Source organism: Neurospora tetraspora (assembly GCF_033439725.1).
Source record: "Neurospora tetraspora strain CBS 560.94 chromosome Unknown B0H65scaffold_5, whole genome shotgun sequence".
NCBI lineage: Eukaryota > Fungi > Ascomycota > Sordariomycetes > Sordariales > Sordariaceae > Neurospora > Neurospora tetraspora.
Genome location: NW_026944387.1, coordinates 1,543,120 through 1,564,838, shown reverse-complemented (window position 1 = coordinate 1,564,838; position 21,719 = coordinate 1,543,120). Strand labels below are relative to the sequence as shown.

At 53.0% G+C, this 21,719-nt stretch overlaps 6 protein-coding genes and 1 non-coding gene across 7 annotated transcripts; 3 read left to right on the top strand and 4 right to left on the bottom strand.

Annotated features, from left to right (window-relative positions):
- Positions 1-323: 323 nt before the first annotated feature.
- Positions 324-2,980, bottom strand: B0H65DRAFT_225169 (uncharacterized protein). Its single transcript, XM_062822119.1, has 2 exons — positions 2,486-2,980; positions 324-2,379 (listed from the first exon to the last, which is right to left on the bottom strand). Exons 1-2 carry the CDS (start codon positions 2,850-2,852, stop codon positions 605-607), a joined length of 2,142 nt encoding a protein of 713 aa, XP_062680436.1. The 5' UTR covers positions 2,853-2,980; the 3' UTR covers positions 324-604.
- A 2,220-nt stretch (positions 2,981-5,200) lies between these two features.
- On the bottom strand, positions 5,201-7,539 carry B0H65DRAFT_225128 (major facilitator superfamily domain-containing protein). The gene is made up of 3 exons (XM_062822118.1): positions 7,398-7,539; positions 6,939-7,333; positions 5,201-6,857 (listed from the first exon to the last, which is right to left on the bottom strand). Exons 2-3 carry the CDS (start codon positions 7,232-7,234, stop codon positions 5,564-5,566), a joined length of 1,590 nt encoding a protein of 529 aa, XP_062680435.1. The 5' UTR covers positions 7,235-7,333; positions 7,398-7,539; the 3' UTR covers positions 5,201-5,563.
- A 2,902-nt stretch (positions 7,540-10,441) lies between these two features.
- Positions 10,442-12,385, bottom strand: B0H65DRAFT_576010 (uncharacterized protein; the record flags this gene model as incomplete). The annotated part of the gene is made up of 5 exons (XM_062830644.1): positions 10,442-10,623; positions 10,712-10,804; positions 10,873-10,911; positions 11,026-12,046; positions 12,114-12,385. 5 exons carry the CDS (start codon positions 12,383-12,385, stop codon positions 10,567-10,569), a joined length of 1,482 nt encoding a protein of 493 aa, XP_062680434.1. The 3' UTR covers positions 10,442-10,566.
- A 2,199-nt stretch (positions 12,386-14,584) lies between these two features.
- Positions 14,585-17,432, top strand: B0H65DRAFT_224994 (uncharacterized protein). Its single transcript, XM_062822116.1, has one exon. The coding sequence runs from the start codon at positions 14,776-14,778 to the stop codon at positions 17,128-17,130; it is 2,355 nt and encodes a 784-aa protein (XP_062680433.1). The 5' UTR covers positions 14,585-14,775; the 3' UTR covers positions 17,131-17,432.
- Positions 17,433-18,192: 760 nt separating this feature from the next.
- On the top strand, positions 18,193-19,219 carry B0H65DRAFT_225020 (uncharacterized protein). The gene has a single exon (XM_062822117.1). The coding sequence runs from the start codon at positions 18,522-18,524 to the stop codon at positions 19,170-19,172; it is 651 nt and encodes a 216-aa protein (XP_062680432.1). The 5' UTR covers positions 18,193-18,521; the 3' UTR covers positions 19,173-19,219.
- Positions 19,220-19,444: 225 nt separating this feature from the next.
- Positions 19,445-19,540, top strand: B0H65DRAFT_t333. The gene has a single exon. It is a non-coding gene; the product is annotated as a tRNA-Ile (tRNA).
- A 263-nt stretch (positions 19,541-19,803) lies between these two features.
- Positions 19,804-21,467, bottom strand: B0H65DRAFT_224877 (concanavalin A-like lectin/glucanase domain-containing protein). Its single transcript, XM_062822115.1, has 4 exons — positions 20,855-21,467; positions 20,738-20,763; positions 20,552-20,671; positions 19,804-20,175 (listed from the first exon to the last, which is right to left on the bottom strand). Exons 1-4 carry the CDS (start codon positions 21,290-21,292, stop codon positions 19,893-19,895), a joined length of 867 nt encoding a protein of 288 aa, XP_062680431.1. The 5' UTR covers positions 21,293-21,467; the 3' UTR covers positions 19,804-19,892.
- Between the last annotated feature and the right edge of the window lie 252 nt (positions 21,468-21,719).

Genomic DNA, 21,719 nt, shown 5'->3' with positions numbered 1-21,719 from the left:
TAAGCTTCGGTTCCCGCCAAAGCAATGACATCCTTCCAACCATGCTGGATACCGTTGGGCAAGCTCCGCTGCCCCCGTTTCATGACCAAGACGACCTGAATAGGAAGATAAAAGATCCAGGGCTTGCATCCATTGCGCCCAAACGCCACCATCGCCTGCTTCCTCGGCATATGAATGCAAGCAAGAATAGAAAAGGGAAAAAAGACCGAGACCTCATATCTCTGCCTCGCAGAGTCGCAGTCCTAGCACACTCCTAGAGCCCGATGAACGCTAACGGCATTCATCGCGCCGACGTGCTAGAGTCCGAAGAAATCCCTCCTACATAACAACAGAAACCGCTCGTGTACTTCGAAACTTGTCATGCCAAGTTAACCATGGTAACGGCGATTCCTTACTCGTACAACTCCGGTCGCAATGCAAACAGATAATGGAGTAACATGAAACAAACAGCATTAAAAAAGAAGCCTTCCGTGCAACCCAGGGAAAAGGCGATATAGCAAAACGAGCTCCCACGTCAAACCCGATTCGCGAGGTTCATCAAGTCGTAAATGTCGAGAGCTCACCACCCGCTACTAATTGACGCCCACGGTCGTCTTCATTCGTCTCAAGGGCTTGCTTCCTCGCCGTGGATCCACGTACGGACAAGGTAAGCGCCGTCTCCCGAGAACACTTCCTCCTTGAATCCCATGTTGTTATACCAATAGTCCCGCATATCATTGACCAATGCGGGCCTCGCAAAAGTACCAAGAACATCAGTATGCTTCGCCAATGCACGCATTCGCCTGACTTCGCGTTCTTGGACAACTTCGTTGACGATGTTCTGACGCATATTGGGGCTATTCTCCATGACAATCTTGAGCATGTCGAACGGCAGATTTAGAAGGATGCGTGAAAGGACGGTGTCGTTCAGCGCCGGCGCAGGATTGCTACGTGGGCTCTCGGCCTGCTTGGGCGATCCTTGGCCATTCTCCGCCCCGAGGGAGAGGTCTCCGAACCGAATTTGCAACAGCCTGGGGTTGATAGACCCCTTTGAGAGTCGTGATGGTGCTTGGGTAGCCGGCGCAGGTTCGTTGGGCGAGGATTGAGGGTCGCATGGGGCGGCAGAAGGCGGAGCGGAAGCCTGACGTGTCTCGGCCGGTAGTCTGGGGAAACCGAAGTCACCCACGCTTGTGTCAAGGACGAAGTCTTGCGGGATGTTGTGCGCAAGGAAGTGAAGAACGCTGTCGATGAGCTCGGTGATAACCGGGGCTCCCTCCTGCTGGGAAGAAAAGACGGCGGATTTCAGAACAAACTCGGTAGCAAGTTCAATCGTGGGCCAGCAAACTAACTCTGCACCACGGTGAACAGCGAACGAGAACACGTGCGGTAGCTGGAGGTAGCGGCCGGTCGTGATATAACTGAGAGCGAGCTTGAATTCTTCGATGACGGCGCGTGGAGGAAAGTGCGAAGGAAGGAAGCCTCGAAGGGTCCAACCATACAGGGAACGGATGGCGAACATGAGGGTGTCAGACCGCACATATTCGTTGTCGAGCTCCAATGAAACCACTCCTCCTGGGCCGGTACCCTGCAACTCCATGATCCTGGCCAGTGTCGGGCTGCGAGCCAGAACCAAACGATGCGCCGGGATTGCTAAAGGCTCGTACAACCTCTCATACCCAGGAATTTCCCGAAACATTTGGCCGGGCTTGAATTGGACTTGAAGCGTGCAGTCGTTGAAGAGGTTGTTGTTTGCTGCGTTACGCAAGAAGTCCAAGATTGCGTCCTGCTCTCGCTGGAAGGCCATAACGGAGGTATTGGGTTGGGGCAAACTGTTGACAGGTGGATTCAGCTCCTGCGGGGGCAACGCACCTTGGTTAACCCAGTTAGCGGAGTGCCCGTTCTGGCCATTGACACTCTGACCGTTGGCAGACCCGAGCTGGCCAAAGCTGTGATCTCCAGGATGAACAGGTGACTGCGAGCCGTGGACACTGTGGGGCGTGGGGGGGCCATGATGGTTGACGAGAGCCGCGGGATAGCCATCAACGGTGGGGGAAACTAGCAACGGCCGCCCGTAGCCATCGAGGGGAGGCATCGTCCCAGGAGGATAAGGTAGACCCCCAGGAGGAGGAAAGGGGGCCATTGGGTGGGGCGCGGGCGATGAAGCCCCAGAGTCGTTCAGTCCTCCAAAAAACAGACCGGCGTTGCTAGGGTGGCCTTGATGAAAGGCAGCCTGGGGCCGGTAGATGATGGTCGGCTGAGGCATGGCTGTTGGGGCTTCGTGAATGTAAGTTGAGGAGGAACCCGTACTCTGAGAGGGTGCGTGATGAGAAGAGCGAGGTAGGAACGTGTTGCCGGACGGGGGCGCAGGGTCAAAGAAGATGGGGCGACCAGTTGGCACGTCTATAGATGGATGTCAGTACAGGCTATTATATGATAGATATGTTGCCAAGCTGACAGCAAGTAGTCAAGTGAGCTACATGCAGCACGCATAAAAGAGCTTTCATACCTGTTCCTTGTTGATGCATAGGCTCAGTTGGCGGAGCATTGACGTTGGTACCATTATGCTGAACGGGCTGCGGTCCACGCAGGGGTGCACCATTGTATTTCTCCTCGTTCTTTGCCGATTCGGCGGGCGGCTGCCCTTGCTGTCGATCGCGAAGGTCCGAACTGACTGCTCTTTGGGCGGCGGAAGCAACAGGCTGGCTCCGAGCTACGACTGCAGGAGCCAAAGGATTGGCCTGTTTGGTGGTAGAGACCGGACGCTGGGGGAAGCCGAGCGGCAGAGCAGGGACAACGGGCTTAATGACGTTGTAGGGTGCTCGCCTGGTGCCGCCGGGGTTCGCGGGTGTGCCCGCCTCGTTAGGAGGCGCCATGACTGCGGAACGTGGGAATTGTCTGCTTCACTTGTTGTGACAGGCGGTAGAGCTGACGAACGGGGCCGACAAAAGAAGGCGAAGCCAAGTGGAAAAGCAGACCGGAAGCGCAGGTCGGGGATGCGGGTGGTCGAGTGGCAGGTCCGGGAAGAGGCAGCAGAGGACAGCAAGGTTGAAGTGACGAGAAGCTGACCGAGAGCTGACCGAGAGCTGAGATATCGCAAAGCTCCAATTTCCAAACGCCGAGCAGTTGTGAATGAAAGACGGTGGCCGGGTTATGTTTGAAGCTCCGATGGGTTCTAGCAAAGAATTTCGACGTGGGTCCCTTTTCAATTCTCGAATCGTAAGATGGATGGAAGCAGCCAAGCTAGGTGGGTATAATGCGAGACGCCGTTTTGCTGTTCCTCTTCTGTTTGTATCAGTGTTGAGTTAGAATGGTTACAAGAAAGAGGTTTAATTAAGACGGTGGTGAAAGGCGGACGAGGCAAACGTAGAGGTGGCATACGGAGCTGCGCGAGGTGTTTGAAGGAAGGGGGGCAGCAATGCGAACCCTTCTAGGTTGCCATTGGTTTGGGTGAGGAAAGATACAAGGCAACGATGGCGGACGAACCTATAAGTGACACTGGACCTGAGCGGAAGCTGAGTTCGACCTGTCAAGAGCTCAGGGAAGGAAGGTAAGCGAGTTCGAGATGGCCTCGGATCCGAGTCGTGTCGATGGAAGAGGGTTCAGGTTTGACGCCACTGGCAGAAGTGCGTCAAGGTACGGTTCCAGGTTCGGTCTCGGCAAGAGTGCAAAGAGCTGCGGCCGGGGCAGGCAGAACAACAGCAGCAAGTGCAAGCCCGAGCACCTCAGAATTCGAAAAGTGATGATGCCAAATTTTTGACTCCCTCCCCGCCAGGAAAAAATTAGTCCGCTTCTCGGATTGGTTAAAGCTAGGATCTCAGTGGGGCAGTTCTCGGCGTGGGGATCAAATGGCCCGTGCACTTTAGACAATTGTGCCTGTACATCTCCCTTGTCAACACAAAGACACCATCTCTGAACCGTTGCAACAATTGCATGTGTCATTGCCCCGCCATGCAAATGCCATGACTTGTTTTTTTTTGAGGAATATATTTTCATCGCCCACACCGTTCTCGTCGTACAATGATGGCAATCACTTTACTCCGAAGCAACCAATCGCCAAGACCCTGATTGCTTCCAGACATTCGCAGACATTCCGTTAGCTTCCAGCTTCTCTGTTCCACACCAAGTCCACTCTCACCACACTCTGCTGCGGTGCCGGTACGTACACATTTGGGCGTGACTTGAATGGAACACTCAGTCGGCTCCCCAGTCAAACCCCGGCTCCGGATCATGTCATTCATATGGAACCCCGCGCACCGCGCCGAGTTACCACCCTTCCCGGTTCTCAGCCCTACGCGCAACCACATTATCAAGCTGGAATCTGACAATTATCACTGCTGCTATCAATAATCTCCTTTTAGCAAAGCATCGCTTATCTAACACCTCATGCTCTACTTCGTCTGTCAACGTCCAACCGACACTTGGTTCGTTTACCTCGGCCATGTCCACCATGCTTCCAATGGTGGAGAACAGCTTCTCCCCGGTGCCTGGAACAAACGGTATCCGCTCCCAACAGCAGGGGAGACCTTACATGGATGACTTAGACGCATCGCTGTTATGTGTCTCTTTTCTCTTGGATAGAAACAACCGACAGACACGCTTCGTGATCCCTCTTGTCTTCTGGACCCCTTTTTTGCCCACTCCAATTCGTCAACAGATGTCCAAACACAAAGTTCCTATTCCGTTGGTTGCTCTGCATGCGCAGGTACGATTCGTCGATGAATGGATTCATGTCACATGCCGCGATGACGTATGACGCATGTCTACAGGTTTGTTCTTTACAACCTTCGACAACTTCAACAATTGAGCAGATTCCAGCAAGTATCACGGCGTGAAATCTAATAACACCGGACCTAGCCATCCACACACAAAAAGGGGCAGCTGTCAGATAGGGCCTCCATCTAACCCGAGCAAGGTTTGAAGCGCTTGCTCACATTGAACGCACAAGCAAGGCGGCCTCAATCATGACGGTTTCGAGAAAGACTTTCGATTTTCAGACGACTCTGATAATTGTTACAGTCTTCAAATAAGGGTGTAGGAACAAGAGCGGAAATTTACCTCTACAATACATATCTTGGCGTTGACTTACTAAGTAGACTTGGTTATCGACACATGTCCGTAAAATTATGGTAATCACCTTCATTTCCTTACCCTGAACAGCTACTGATGGACCACTACTTCCAGGCTCTCACCACTGAACAGAACAAACAGATGTAGAGATCACACTTTTATTACCATGACTATCAAAGACGGCATAGGTGAGTTGAGATAATTTGCATTCGCATCATCCATCACATCTTCCTATCTCATACAAATCTTCCCATCAAAACATAACTCTGAGCTCGCAACCCACGGTTGCTGCTTCTAACTATCTTGCAATGCAGATATTAGGTACCCAAAACGCCATGCAATGTATGCGATCTCTATCAGTGATCGCTCTATAGTATCGATATCATGCGAAATTTCAAAGCCCAAAACTCCGGCAAGAAAATGCAACGCTCTCCTCACTTCTTGGTCTCCAACTTTTGATCCAACTCTTTGCTTTCCAAAAAAAAACAACCCCAACATATCCCATTTGGGTATCTACCTAGTTGGCCTTGTTGAAGCGGCTCTTCTTCCTCAACCTCTCGCCATAAACGTAGAAAACGAATGGAATAGGCACCAACGCCAAGGCAATGAAGCCCAAAAGCGAGTTACCCCAGCCGAAATGGAGTTTGCTCTGGTACAGATCAAGGGCACCAAGCGGGAGGAGGGCACCCAGGAGCGAACGCAGGACGGCAAGCGCAGCGGTAACACTGGCGGCCTGCGTCAGGAAAGCCTCGAGCAGGTACGACTGGACCGACATCATGATGCCCATGAGCGAGCCGCAGAAGATGAGAACACCGAGCATGGGCACGATCCAGTGGACGTGCTCCTGGACGGTCCAGCCGTAAATAAACAAGCCAGCGACAAGAAGCAGACCGCAAGGGATGGTGAACCAGGGGATCAGGCGGACCTCGGGGCGGTGCACGAGGCCCTTGGCCTGGCGGTCCCTGACGATCTTGTCGGAGAGATAACCAAAAGTTGAAACGCCAATGAACATGCCAAGCCCAGTGGGCAGGTAGGCCAGGCCGATGCTGCCCTCGTCGAAGCCGTAGTGCTCAGAGTACACAAAGGTGAAGGTGGTGAACATCATGTACAGGATGCCGTAGGTGATGGCGACGTAAAGCGACATGAGGGTGATGACGGGCTCGAAGATGAGCAGCTTCATGGGACGGGCGATGGCGGTCTTGAAGGTCTCGGCCGCCGACACCTTGCTGGCCAGCTTGGAGCGCAGGTTGGGGTTGCCGGTCTCCTTGCGGAGGCGGGCGGCCTTGCGCTCGAGGAGGACGGGCGCGTAGGTCTCGCGCAGGCAGAGGAAGGAGAAAGGGATAAGGCAGCCGCCGATGATGGTGATCAGCCAGAAGACCCAGCGCCAGCCGGCCGCGCGTTCGAGGTAGCCACCGGCGATGGGACCGATGCAGGGGCCGAGCATGGGGCCGAGGGCCCAGAGCGACATGGCCTTGCCGCGGTTCTCGAGCGTCATGACGTCGGCGATGGAGCCGGAGCCGATGGTGATGGGCACGGAACCGGCAAGACCCATGAGGAAACGGAAGGCGAGGAGCATGCCCGTGTTCTTGCTGAGGGCGGTGCCGACGGTGAAGATGGTGAAGAGGATGTTGCCGAAGTTGTACAGGGGCCTACGGCCGTACATCTCACTGAGGGGGGCGACCAGGAGGGGACCAAAGGCGAAGCCGAGGATGTAGATGGATACCAGGAAGGTGGCCGTGATGGAAGATGTCTCATGGAATTCGTTCAAGATCTTCGGGATACCGGGGGCGAACATGGATGAGCCCAGGGGACTGAATAGGGGGGGGCATGTTAGTTCTGGGCTGTGGGGTCACTGGGTAAGGTTAGAGAGGGAAGAGAAAAAGGGGACTCACGTAAGGATGGTAAGGACGGAAAGGACGCCAACGTTGAGCCACTTCTTCTTGTCGGGCCAGTTCATGGGGTTCTCCTGGTCATCGGGTCCGTCCCAGTCGACGATGTTGGGATCCTGCTCCGTCTCCTTATCTCCGGTGACTCCATCACTGCCGGCTGATACACCCCGTTCCGAATGAGCTTGGATTGTTGCGCCATCGAGATCTGATTGTTGACCCTTTTCCACATCAAAGTCGAGCGGCTTCTCCTTGTCGAAGGTGCCGGAATCCCGTGGTGTTTGTGCCTTTGAGTCCGCCATTGTTGTCTAATGTTCTGAACCTGAACTGGTATAGTCTGAAATACCAGGGGTTGGTTGACGGGGGAAGCCTGAAGGGGATGGCTGTTGTAAGTCGGTTGACTGGATTGGGAATATCAGAATGGTTTCCGAGAGGAGGATCAGCGAAGGTTTTGTATTTTTGTACTCTTGGAGCCGTAGGGGGCCATCGGCCAACATAAGCCTCAATACCCGAGGCATCTGCACAAATCCCTTTCATTATTCTTCACTGGGGTCAGACTGGCGGCAAAACCAACAAGCCCGAGACCCCGTTCAGGTTGGTGATGAGCACCGGGGACCGGGGGCCGGGGGGTGGGCTAGGTGATGGGGATGATGGGGGCCATGGGGCCCTCCCCTAACTGAAATGCACTAGTGTTGCACAAACGGAATTAACAACAAGGGAAGGTCGTCGAATCTGGCAATGCATTCTGGGCAATCTGGGCAGAGACCAAATCCGAGGCCCATGCTGGCACCGCTCCGGGGCGCCACCCGGGCATCGATAGCCAAGGTACCAACCCGAACGGATCTCAGTTCATAGATTTGTGATGTCCCGAGAACGGACATGGGGGGCTTGTGAAGTCATGGCCAGTCCGGTTCGATTGTAGATCTTTTGAGCATGATGTCTCGGTGATGGAGGCGGTAAAAGAAGTCCGCTAGAACTGTTCTTCTCTCTCCCCTTTTCTGTTGACCAGGTCGGAGTATCTCTCTGTCGGGAGAAAAGAAAGGGAATCAGCCGAAAGTGATATGGATAGAACCCAAACACCACGAGCCGTGTAAACTGTTGCAGATATAACGGTGTCAGCTGTGATAATGAAAGCTTGTTCCTTGTGCCGGTTTTCCGGTCGGAAAGGGTCACGGTCGACCGAATAAGTGAGACTGTTCTGTCGTCACGGTTTTGGTTCTGTCCATCAGCGCCATCTGGGGAAGTGGACAACGGATGTCGAAGATCCGGGGGCGCGCCAATCCACAGGATTTAAGCTTATGAATGGCGTACATTCGCTGTGCATAAAGTTTGTGCAATGGGGACCCACAACTGCCGGAACCCGCCCACCCGTCCAACGGCGATCCCTACCGGGGGCAGCCCCTGCCCGGGCGGCTCTTTAACCCCGAACCCTCGCCCGCTTTGTGCCTGTTCCTTCCGGGCGGCGCTGGGCGGGCTCTTGCACAACTTGAGACAACTTGGCGGTCTCAAAGACGGAGAATGAATGACGAACACTGACTTTTTTTTCTTGCATCATGCCTCACTCTGCACGACTTGAACAACCTGGAACAAACGAAAGGATCACCCTTTTCCAATCCTTTCGGTCACGGATTCTACCCAGTTCCCAGTTTCCACAAATCCACAAATCCTAAAATGAGCGCCTCCCAGAGGAGTCCAGTCCAAGCACGCCAGCACGCCTCCATGGCCCCCTGCCCCCCAAAACTCCAGAAAGAACCGCAAGTGGACACCACCAATCTCGCCAACTGAAAACTCCATGGTGACTCAGCGGAAATACAGGGGCGGTTTAAGGTTAAGCATCCAGGCACTGGACCTCTCTCATTCTGGGATTTGCTCCCTGTTCGCTGTTCCTGTTCGCTTGTTGGCGGTGTTCTGGAAGAACACGGAGAACAATTGACAGATCCATCAATCGGTCTTGAGTTCTTGTCCGAACCAAGAAGCTGGGAGTGCTGGGTTCAGTTGGAATTGATCTCGACCCATCAGATCACCGAATTGTCTGATCTGATCTGATCAAGTCAAGGGGGGAAGCGGAACTTGCCAGGGCATTTTCCCGTTTTCCTTGCGTTCTACCGGAGCGGTGATGATGATGCAGTGCGCTTCGGTCGCAGCGGCGGTCAGTTCTGTTCAGTTCAGCCCAGATTCACTGCTTGGTCTTCTCCTTTTGCCTCCTTGAGTGATGTGTGATAGTGCTTTAAAAACCTGAAGCTGTTTTTTTGCCCAGATCTCGCAAATTCCAGATTAGGTATTCGATTTCCAGTGTCGGTCGCGGCCAAATGCAACGGGCCAGCCAGCCAGCCGATGGGCCGACAGGATGGATGCAGCCCCCATCCCGTCGTCATGTCATCATGTAAGTGCGGGCATTCCCGTCCCTGGCGTTTTCTGGGCATCCATTTTTGTCAAGCTGTGTTGTGCACGAGCAAGCGCGGGATTTGATTGATTGATTGATTGACATTCCGATAAATTTGGGGGATGCCGTGCCGTGAGATTTTGGGATTGTCTTGGCCTTTCCTGGGTGAGGACTGAGGTGTCCAGACGTTCGGGAAATGGAAACATCTCTTTGTCCGAGGGAGGTTTCCTGATGCCATGTGCCACCCACCCCGCTGAGCCATCCCGCTGGAATGATTTTCGTTACCGATTGAATGGATTCACAACGGATAGATTGAATGACCGGACCTTGATTACCGTGCAACCTCGGCATGATTTTAGACTTTCGAGATCTAAGTCTCAAGCATGTTTATTAATTACGGGGTGTCGGTTCTGCATGTGTTCATCACCGAGGTGCCATTTGCCAACCTGCCATTTTAAGATTATTGTCCATCGCTGATTGGTCAGAATGGACCCCCTTGGTTGTTCGAGACTTCTCACCCTACGAGCCGGGCGACCGTGCGTCGGGTTTGTCTCCGTTCCGGATCCACGGGAGCGGATCTTCAACACGCATCAACCGGTAGTACGTAATTAGAATGTACACTATAGAAATGATCCCGGAAACCCCGAACGGACCGAAAGAAGAGCCCTGGCAGGGCTGAAGGGAAAGGGTACATATTTTAAAGTTTGTATACGTGCCTACCTGGAGTCGTACCTCTACAACGACACGTGGGAAAAGAGCCGCAGCGATTGACGGCCCGGGACTGGCGGAGATCCCGGATGCCATGGCTTCCGTGGTTGCCGAGTGCATGTCCACTGTCCACTGTTTATTATTAGTTATGGTGCACCCAAGTTTGCAACACGCACACGTCACGCGAAAACATGCAACGAACTGTGCCATAAACGACACTTTGTTTGAAGATGGGAGACTTGGATAAGGTATATACAGCATGGTATCCATGAACAGAGGTGAGTTGTCCTCGAAGCTCCAGACTCCCGAAAAGAGAAAATTCATCAGACCAACCTAAACGCAAAACGCCGAAACATCAGGGTATCACTACATCAAACCGACAAAAAAACCCAAAACTAGCAGCAAACAAAACAAACCAGAAGAGATGCGTCCTCGACGTCAACCAACCGGAAGCCCAACTCATCGAGAAAACTTCCACCTTCTGCCTACCCAGGACACCGACTTCACGCCGTGATGTCGCATGAGGGTGAAGCGACTGTGCAGTTAGTAGAGCTCAGGGTGTCTCACACCGGCCCTCCCTCTAGCGGAGCACCAGTCGCACTGAGCAGAAAAGGTATCAAGTCAGCAAAATATCGCTCGAAACTTCCGGAAGGGGCCTTCGGGAGAAATGGGTAGGGGAGCAACTCACAGTGGTATGGTTCGAACCCTCGTTATGAATCATACAATAGCCTCCGCCGCAGCGTTGGCACATTCTTTGGGTGTCGTTGATGCAGTCGCGACACTGGCAACAGGAAGTGTAAGTAGGGGATATTCTGGTGTTAGGGAACTGGATTTGGGGTATCGGCTTACGTTCATGCCGCACTCCCAGCAACTCTTGGATACTCGGGCCTAGGGTTGGAGTGAGGTTAGCGAACTGTGCATTCAGGCGACATATCTGGGAAAGATAGTCCCGAGAGAAAAAAAACTGCTCTCCAGGGAACAGGGAACATGGGAACCACTTACAAGATCAGCCATCTTAGCTCGCGAAGCCTCACCATCAGGAACCGACGCCCAAGGTCCAACGTAACACGCCTCGCACCACCACTTGTTGCAGGTCGTGCAGTACCGATCACGGATGCAGTCATAGCAGCGCGGGATGAATCGGGCCTGTTCGCCCTTGCTCCTAAACTGCGAAAGACGGGTATAGACCGACTGGCCGGTCGGACACATGGCAGATTTCAGGCTGACCGAGTGCATAGGCGGCGGCGCAAGCAATGGGAACCGGCCGATATCCGTTGTCATCGTGCCGCCTTCGCTTGCCCTTCTCTCGTAGGGATCACGCTCTGTCGGCGGTTCCTCGCCCCAGATCGTCCATCCCTCGGGAGCTGAGCCGCAGCCGGCACAACCGCCCAGGCTGTGCGTGGCGACAGCGTGGATGGGGACATCTGCTGATGCTGGATTGCCCGCGGCGTTCAGCGCTTGGATGTCCACTGTTCCCCACGCGCGAGAGTTTAGGTGTCTTGGCCCGGTGCAGAGGACGGCGTCGAAGGCGATGATGCCGTGGCATGCGACGAGTGTGGAGGCCCATGGTGTCCATTTGGAAGCATTTCCACTTCCACCCAGGGCTGGGAACTGAGCGCCGCGTTTGGCATACCACGCCTCGGGCTCCTGATCAGCTCCACCAGCACCGGCGTCCCACGAGATCGATGAGCATGTTGAGGTCGGAGTAGATGCTCCCGAGCTGGTCAAGGCAGGGCGTGCCGAGTCCTTGGGCCCAAAAACGTAGAGGCCCTTCAAGCGCGGTGTCCCCTCAGGTCTTGATGGTCGACAGGCATATTGCAGGGTAGCACGGAGCTTCCCTTCGTTCATGTTCACCACATCACGGATCGAGAGGATCTTGACCGAGTATGTCGGTTCGGTGAGGATTTCGTGGACTAGCTCGGAGGTGACGGAGAGTCCGTCGAGGCAAAGGACTTGGACATGCCGAAGGATATCAAGGCACCGAAGACTGGTAAAGATACGACGGAGTTGGCCCGAGTAGACGCTGTCCCGAGAATGAACATGTCAGCAGACGTTCGATTAGGCATGGGACGATAGGGAGGAGTGTGTACTCGTCTTCCGTCTGGTCTCCATCTGGCTCGCCACCACGACCGGATTTCTCGTCGATGTACTGTGCCTTCCTGACAGTAGTAAGGTCCAAACGGCTAAAGATATGGGGCGTGGAGTAGACGATATATCGGAAGGTACGCGAGGTGGCTGCTAGATTCAAGACATCGTAGGAAGACAGGTAGGGTGTTGTGTGGTTCAAGACCAACGAGTTGGAAAGAAGTTGAAGGAGGGCGTTGTGGCGGATCTCGGTAGGTAGGCTGGAGTTTTGTGTCATAGTTCCCGTATACGGTCGTATAGAGGCAAAGTGAGATGATTATTTGTACGTCAAGATGAAGGGTCGGTAACGATGTGAAGAAATAGAGCTCTTGTAGGGGAGGAAAGAAAAGTTTTTAAAACACCTCCTCCGAGCAGGGAAAAAAGCCAAGGGTCTTGGTCAAAAGTAGGGATGATGCATGTAGATATAGCCGTCTAGTGTTGTGGGGAGGGAGGGGTCTTGGGATCGGTCCGTTCAAGGGTCAAGGGGGAAAGTCTCGATCGGCGGCAGTTACTATTCTGAGAGATACTGACGCCAAGAGTGTCCAGTGGTACTTGTGAGCCGCGACGTTGACACGCTGTGAAACTCGGTTCGACTATCATGGAGGTCACAGCTGTGATGGTACTCTGGATGATGAAGGTGGTGAACCCGCCATCTGGATTGCAAGATAGTGTGGGGTTGTGAGGAGACGTACACTAAACAAAGACGGGGGGGATCTTGGAGGCGTAACTTGTCTCAAGCTCGACGCCCTGTTTGACTTTGGGTACCAGTACCGCTGATCTGTCTTGTCTGTGCGTCAACCATCCGAGCCGCGGGGATCGACATGATGATTATCTTTGATAGCAGTGCGACACAAAGAGTCTCATTGGATTGACTGTTGGGATCAGATAAGGTGTTTGGTTGAGGAGTGATGCGCGACTTGGAGCGTATTGGATATTGGGGTCGTGAGGGATGGAGGTTGGGGTAGAACACCACCCGACGAGCCAAGGATTGCTAATATAAAATACTCCAACATACGTATCACCTTGTGTGAACCGTGGTTCATGTATCCCCCGCGGAGGTTATTCTAGGGGCTTTGTGCTCCGTGACAGGTGGTTTTGTGACGGGATGCTGCGACTCTGCGGCGAGATGGCCAGACGGGAGGTCATCAAGGCGGAGTGCCAGTAAGGTGGCCCTGTGTTGCAACGTGGGTGACCTTTTTGATCCCAGTGGAAAGCTACCGAGTTGGAGTCGACGACATGCAGATGCGTACCGTCGACCTGGACACGTGGACACCCATTTCTCCTAACAAGATGGATAACAACGGCAGCATGATGGTGTGAGACGACTTGCAGGAAAGCCTGGGAAGCTGGAGAGGGTCTTGGGAATAAGCTTCAGACCAATGTTGAAGCTAGAAATCTTATCGTACGTATAGTCTGGTCATTAAGTGCATCCGGGCGGTCCGGTTTTAGTGACTGTTAGCGTCGTCTAAAGAAATGGTTTTTACAGAGCCCCCGCGGACGGACTCAGACGACAGTCCGGTAAAATGGCCTTCTGCCAAAAGAGAACATCATTCAATGTTCTTCATGGCTCGATCCCGAGGGACAACATTGCCGTCTTGGCCTTTATGTTGTGCGGCCCGTGTCCGGAGGCGGTGAACCGTCAACGGGATCCGGCTCGCTCAAGGTGACTGGTAGAAATTTTGATGATTTCTCCTTCTGGTCCGATGGTCGGTGGTTGAGGTGACATGGCGCCATCCGGATCTTCTTGAGACTCTCGTTTTGCAGTTGGAGATTTCGCCGACTCGCTTCCAGACTTCCCCGCCGTCGTGGCATCGGTCGAGGCCGGGGACAAGCACTGACCCCACCTTGCTTACCCTGGCCTCGACTCCACTTTGTCCGCCAACCCTAGAGGTGGGGTAAGGTAGCGCTGGAGATCATGCCGTCAGCGTCGCTTTCCCTTTGCAGGTTGCCTGCCATCAATCCCATTCCATCTCTTCCATCTTTTTCATCATGAAGTTCTCTCTCTTCATCTTTGCTACTTCTCTTCGGTCTGAACCACACTTCAGCTTTATGATAAGTCCTCGATGGTTGTGCCACCCGCGTCAAGCCAGGGAGCTGCTTGGATGAATAAGACCTCAGGACATCGAGAGCTTATCATATCTTACACCCATTACGTAGATGTGCATGTACATTGTCAAGTACCTCCGGTTATGGAGACAGCGCCCGTTGGAGATGATCACTACTGTAACAGCGACACGGTCTTGTGATTGGTTGAATCTGTGGTTGGAGTGGATGGAATCTCCAAGAAGCTTTCAGGCTTCTTCCGAATTGCGCAGCTCACCAATCTTCCCTTCTGCTGACTGAGCAAATCCGCCGCGATTCTTCCATCATCATCAACGTTCGCAATTGTCGCGCTTCTTGTGTGAAAGAAAATTCCAACAACTCAACCACCGTTTGCATCAAGCCCATTGCTGTCACCTCTACATAATATCTAATACCGCCATAATATACCCAAGCGCTCTCTAACACCCTAGCCAATACATCCCGCAACTTGGCTCAACACCGCGACACTGCCCCGCGATTTTCGCTCACCGTTTTAAACATCCAAACCCAACGTCATTCAAAAGTGCAACAGCCGCGCGCAACACGATGGATGAACAATCGGTGCATTTGAACTGGTCGGCGCCGTTCAATGTCGCGCACCCTTCGCGCATCGCAAGCAAAGACTTGCAGGGCGACAAGATCCTTCTTCCACAGTCTGCCTTGGAGCAGCTCCTTTCCGCCTCGACGACCATCTCGACAACCCCTTCGAACTCCCATACTTTTACCGCCTTCGACCCTTACAATCCATACTCCGTCGCTGCCGCACGTCGAGAGCGCTCCAATTTCCGTGAAACAACGCAACAGCTACCGCATCCATTGATGTTCCAACTCGTGAACCAGAAGAACGGAAATTCTGTCTTTGCGGGTATTCGGGAGTTCTCAGCAAATGAGGGAGAGGTTTCCCTAAGCCCTTATCTTCTCGAAGCCTTGGGTATCCATGAGGATGACATCAAGGACACCTCGCCGCCAGCAGATGCACAAACGGATGGGCCAGAGGTTATCGACCTAACGGAGGATGATGCGGTCAACCAGATAACTGAGGGCTACCGAATCACGGTCAAGGCTCGCCAATTACCAAAGGGTACTTATGTACGCCTACGTCCACTAGAAGCCGGCTATAATCCAGACGACTGGAAATCTTTACTCGAAAGACAGCTTCGCGCCAGCTACACTACCCTAACAAAGGACTCCATTCTCTCCGTTCGGGGTGTGAAAGGAGAAGAGTTCCGTTTCCTTGTCGACAAATTCCAACCCGAGGGTAACGGCATATGCGTGGTAGACACCGATCTCGAGGTCGACATCGAACCGCTTAACGAAGAGCAAGCTCGCGAAACATTGCGGCAAATAGCCGAAAAGGCGCAAAGGGCACCAGGAACGGAGGCCGGGAGTTCAGTTGGCCATGAGATAGACATCTGGAAGGATGCTCATGGTCAGGTTTTGGAAGGCGACTATGTTGACTACACTCTACCCTCTTGGGACAGGTCACGCCCTCTTGCCATCGAGCTATCGATCGAAGGCGATCAAGAAGTCGACCTCCTCATTAGCCCCAAATCAAACCGACAACGAGCGCTACCTCGGGATTCCGAGCATATCTTTGCCGATTTCTCATCGCCAAATGATGGTGTAAAGCGCATCGTTATCCAGCCTACCAACGTTGAACTCGAGGTTGCGGAAAGCCTCTTGATATCAGTTTATGGCTCCTCGGTCCCAAACCAACCTTCTGCCACAACAACACCTCGACGATATACCCTCCGAGCTAAAGCTGAAGAGGCGCAAGGTTCCGCAGCAGCACCGGTTGATCTCGCGAGTTCACCCTCAAAGAATGCCGACGAGGAGCAGTGCAAGAACTGCTTACAGTTTGTGCCAAAGCGTACGATCGTCTTACACGAGAACTTCTGCCTCCGAAATAACATTGTTTGCCCTCATTGCAAAAATGTCTTCAAAAAATCATCCGAGGAGTGGGCTGCCCATTGGCACTGTCCCACGCACCTAGAAGCATACGGCTCAACGCCATTCAGCAAGGCCAAGCACGATTACATCCAGCACACAACCCACACCTGCCCATGTTGCGGGCCGACTAGTCCATTCTCATTTCCATCATTGACCGAACTGGCGCGCCACCGCACGACCGTGTGCCCCGGCAAAATTATCCTGTGCCAGTTCTGCCACCTCGAGGTTCCTCAGGAGGGTGACCCGCTCGATCCGGCTTCGGAAGCCGAGACTGTCATATCAGGCCTCACCGCGCATGAGCGGGCCGATGGTGCTCGCACGACCGATTGTCATCTCTGCGGGGCCATTGTCCGTCTGAGGGACATGGCTGCCCACACCACAAACCATGAGCTGGACAAGGTGTCCCGCCCGAAGCCGGAGGTATGCAGAGATGAGCTCTGTGGGCGAACTTTACATGGTGTTGGTCCTCGCGGGCAAATCAACGGCGGAACACGAATGGGCCAGGGCCCGGGTAACGACCTCGGCCTTTGTAGCCTGTGTTTCTCTCCGCTCTACGTTAGCATGCATGACCCTGAAGGCAAGGCATTACGGAGGAGAATTGAGAGGAGGTATCTTGCTCAGCTGATGACAGGCTGTGGTAAGAAATGGTGCCAAAACGAATGGTGCAAGACAGGTCGCGCCAACCAGGGACTGGAGCCCCTAGGCTCGAGTGCTGCGGCTGCTCTGCCCTTGGTAAAGCCACTTCTGGAGGATATCAGAGACTATTCGAAGTCTATGCACTTCTGTGTCGATGAGGCATCTCAGCGTCGTAAGAAGACCGCCGAGATATTGGCTGCAGAAGGTGTTTGGGAGCGGGAATGGTGCATTGCTGCACTTGAAGCCGAGGGTGGTGATCTTGCAAAGGCCAGAGGCTGGTTGACTGACTGGGCGCCGACAAAATTCGGCAAATAATACGGTACGCATGTCACACATATACGCAATATCCGAACATAAACGGCTGGTTGGCATGGTACAACGGTCCACCGAGTTTAGCATCATAGACGATTTGAACGATTGATACCCATCGATAGAGACACGACATCATTAGACGGCATTTAGGAAATACATAGAGCAACACGCATCAATTTCTGTTCACTTATCCAACATATAACCTCCTATCATATTCACTTTGTGCACTTCCTAACAACTCTGTCAGACTATTGTTCTTGCCGCCATCTGTACTTGGGGATGGGGGTTGCTCTCAGTGTGACTAAATTGTTGACGAGTATTAGCAACCACGATTTGGTGTCAATTTCCATCAGCGACTTACGCAGCAACTGCAACCATCGCAGTTTGTGCAAGAGCACGAAGTGCATCCACAGGGACTCATTTCGGTCTAATGTATGAAGGTATCGTACTGGGACGTGGGAATCTTGTAAGAGTTTGTCTGAGTTCAGATCGCTGTGTTGAATTCTTTGGGGCAAGTGAAAAACTTTATTCTAACACTTACTCCCATGGTAGGATAACTTTCAGCTTTATACTTCTTGTCCCCAACACAAGTAAGGAGAATGAAGAGAAACCCCCCAGTTCATTATCTATCGCTCACCGAATCTGGCCATGATCACCTATCTGCGATCACAGGACAATCAACCTCCGGCATCGTACACGAATGGGATCATAATCCGAACGCCTAGCTGGAGGTATGTGGGATGTCCGCATCTGCCAAGGACGCAAACGACAGTTTTGGGATGAACATGACGACCCCATGATTCTCTGGGGGGAACTAATGCCGATGATTTGCGTCACGACTCTCTTATTAGCCGGTGGTAATCATGCTTCGATATGATAAGTCGTACGCCTCATTGATCTCTTTCAACTACAACCTCTAAAGTCATCCTGCAAAGCCTTGGCGAAGGTTTGTCAATTTTCAGTTAAGATCTCTTCCCCGCTCTTCCCCTACGACTTACACCGTGGGATGTATGATTATTCATGACAACCTCACCCAGACCCGACACTTCAAGAAGCAGAACCGCGATGATATTCACGACAACAAGAAGAATGCCCGACAACATGTTCGGAAAGCGGACGGACGATGCAACATAAGATTTCGGGAACGCTCCTGGTTGATGCAACTCTACGCTCAGGGACTCGCAACGAAACCGCTGTGAAACGGCACAGTCTTGGCGCCCTACTAGACTTTACCTGCGCCCATCAACGGTTCAGCATATCTACTCTCAAGATGGTTTGTGTTCACCTAAAACGAGATCTTCATCAATAGTCGACTTCCTAAAAGTCCATTATCGACACCGCAAACTCCCACTTGACCAAGGGCCTACCAAGAACCGCGTGCACGCGGGACACGCATGAACATGCTTCAACCACGATTTCTCGCCCTCCTCCTATCCACCCTTCTTCCCTGGTCGGCTTTCATACCAACAGCCACCGCCCTCCCCCAACTCCCCGCCGGCGCCGACCTCAAAGAAGACAATGGCCAAGTAACCATCAACCCCGATCCCACTTCCAACGCCAATGAAACCGCCGGCGGCGGCGGCAGCAGCGGCAGCAGCAGCAGCATCCATCTCCCCATTCGCGCCACCATTTTCTCCGGCGTCCCCGGCCCCACCCACTGCCGCGGCCACGCCGTCCTACTACTCGACCTCCCCCCACCAGCACTCAACCCGGACAATACCCCTATCACAACCACACCGCAATGCTACAATATCCCCAACGACTCTACAGCCGGATGCGGCAACTTCCTAGCCAACAAGTCCGACGGGTGCGAAGCGCGCGTGTTCGCCGAGCCAAATTGCGTGGGGTACTTCAACACCGTGGTTTTTATTCCGGAGGACCGGGCGGTTGGGGGCCAGTGGCGCAGCGTGGAGGTGAGGTGTGGAGTTCCGCCGCCGGATCCGGAAAGTTTGGGAGCGCCGCCGTTGGCGGGGGTTATGGGGGGGATGAGGGTTGTTGAGAATAAGAAGGCTGGGAGGAGGAGGAGGAGGTCGTGGGAGGGGTGATAGGGGGGGATGATGGACACTTGACTACTGCGAGGGATGGGTTGAAAGTTTTCGATACTAAATCAATCACAAATTTTCATTAATCGCTCGACAATCATTCCTTGCTAATGGGAACAAGCTTCTTCGTCATACGTGCGCCGTCCATAGCCTTTCGGACATCATGCTTCTTCGAGAGAGGGAGGGAGGGTGGCAGCAGCAGCAGAATTCCGAGTTGTTTCCGGAAGGGGGATTCATAAAATCAATTTTGATAGCGAATCATCAACAACAGCACAGCCCGATTAGCTCAGCTGGTTAGAGCGTCGTACTAATATCTTCTCCGAGATATTAAGTCCATGCGAAGGTCAACAGTTCAATCCTGTTATTGGGCATTCTTTTTTTCACTTTTTGCCGCTGTGGGTCCCTTTTCCCTCTCCCTTTTTCCCATCCTCGTCCTCTCTCTGTCTTTTATTATTCCTCCTTTTTTTTTTGTGCAAATGTTGCGGTGTCGATAACTTGAATGTGTCGCGCGCAATTGGGGAGTGTCTATAGTCTATGGGTCAAGTTCGGGACACAAAAGCGGAGTCGGATGCATCAACAATTGACAACACTCGAATGAATGCAAACGGGAAGGAAGAAGGTACATTAAAAATAGGTAGCAAGCACGACTGCCTAGATACGCTTGACAGTTAAACACATACAAGGCGCCATTGCCCTCCCCCCATCTTCACCACCCACCCCTTCCTAAGGCGCAACAGCAGCGTACAGCTTCGAATTATCAAACTCCGTGCTCGCGCACCCGCCCGGAATCTGGTACTGCTTCGCACCCGTAATGCCCAAGCTGGTCCCACTCGTGAGCGTCGCATATGCATTCTGGAACCAGACCTGAGTGAACTGCGCAAAGCCCGCCAGGGTGGTCCCGTAGTAGGGGCGCTCGACGACCCAGTCGGCGTCGACGCGGGCGAGGGTGGCGCCGGTGGAGGCGTTGATGGTGTGGGTGTAGCCGCGGTTGGTGTTTACGATTTTTCTAAAAGGGGGAGAGAGGGAGGGTTAGTTGGGTTGGAGGGTATGAAGGAGGAAAGAAGTGAAGTTGGATGGTGAAGATAAGAGGAACTGCAGTTGGTGTGGAGCGAGACTCGGGCCTGAAGCTCGGAGTTCTGCGACGGTGAGGTTGATAGTGAGGTTGATGGTGATTTAGGTAAAATGAGGACTGGGGGTTATGGAATGTTCGACAGGGTATGGTGATTGTTATCAGAGTTGGTGTGAAGAGATGTTTGATGGGCGCTATAGGTAAGGCATGTTTGTTTCCCCGATACTGGGGCCGTATAAGGATACGAAAAAAAAAATTCTGTGAGGGAGATGAAGCCTATTCAATTGGAACGAGATGAAATATTTATACTTACATGTTCGCTGCTGTGGAGGAGGTCGTATTGATGGTGATATCAATCCAATCACCAGCAAAGACGGGAACGTTGGTAATCGTGTAGCTTCCACTGGGAACCCATTGCCACCAAACTTCGTTCCTGTTGGGAAAGGTACGTCAGTTATGGCTGTTGTAGGATTAAGAAATAAGGGTGAGAGTGACATACTCGACAATTCCCGTAGAGTTATTGATCTGCTCACCACTATCGTCAGTGTCTTTTCTCTCTATCTCGGCCAACCTCAAGAGGTAAGAGCGAGCCAAGCTAAACATAGCAGTAACTAACCTTGCAAACCGTCCCAGCCTGCAGCAAAGCCGAAGTCCACGAATCACCATCAATGCCAATCCAAGCCGCTGCCGCCTGGGGATACTGAGTGACACCGGGCCGCTGGGTGCAGGTGGGATGCTGAAAGGTCCCGTGGATGAGCTTTATCTGGTTGCTTGACGTTGTAGTGCGTACAGAACCACACCAGTTATTGCTGTTAGCAGTAGGATTGGTTCTCTTGACCCGTCTCAGGGTCGTGGTCCCTATCTTTGGGCCCGAATCATCACCGGTACGGCTCCTGATTCGGCCAAGGGTACCTGACTCGAACGGCTGGATATTAATTTCGGACTGCGGCACTGGAACACCATTGTGTTCGGCTGTGGAGGTGAAAGAGAACTCTGCGAGGATAGGCTGGGACATTATACCCAGAAGGAAAAGAGTTGTGCTGAGGAACTTCATGGTAAGGAAATGTGCAGGAGCTTGTGAGCCCCCAAAGAATTGTTATATAGGCAGTTGCAAAGCTGCAACGAAAAGATATCTACAAGACCGGAGCAAGACTTCAGGTAAGGTAGTGAGGCTTGTCGTCCAGGTTTGTTGAGGAGATTATCGAAGACAACAAAAAGATTGTAGGAAGTCCTTCTGCTTTATCTGTTTCCCAGATGGCCAGGACATAAGGAAGGCGCGACTCTCAGATGGGGTAAGAAAGGGCCCCCTCGACCTTGCCTTCCCCCAGCCCATGCATCCACCACAGTTCTTTCCCTCCCAGGGAAGTTGAAGCCATACCCATCTATGAGGAGCCTGCTCGTGTTCTACAATGGGCTGAAACCAAGTCCTATCACAGCACAAGGGCGTGGCAAGAAGGCCATTCCTCTTTCAACTCCATGTT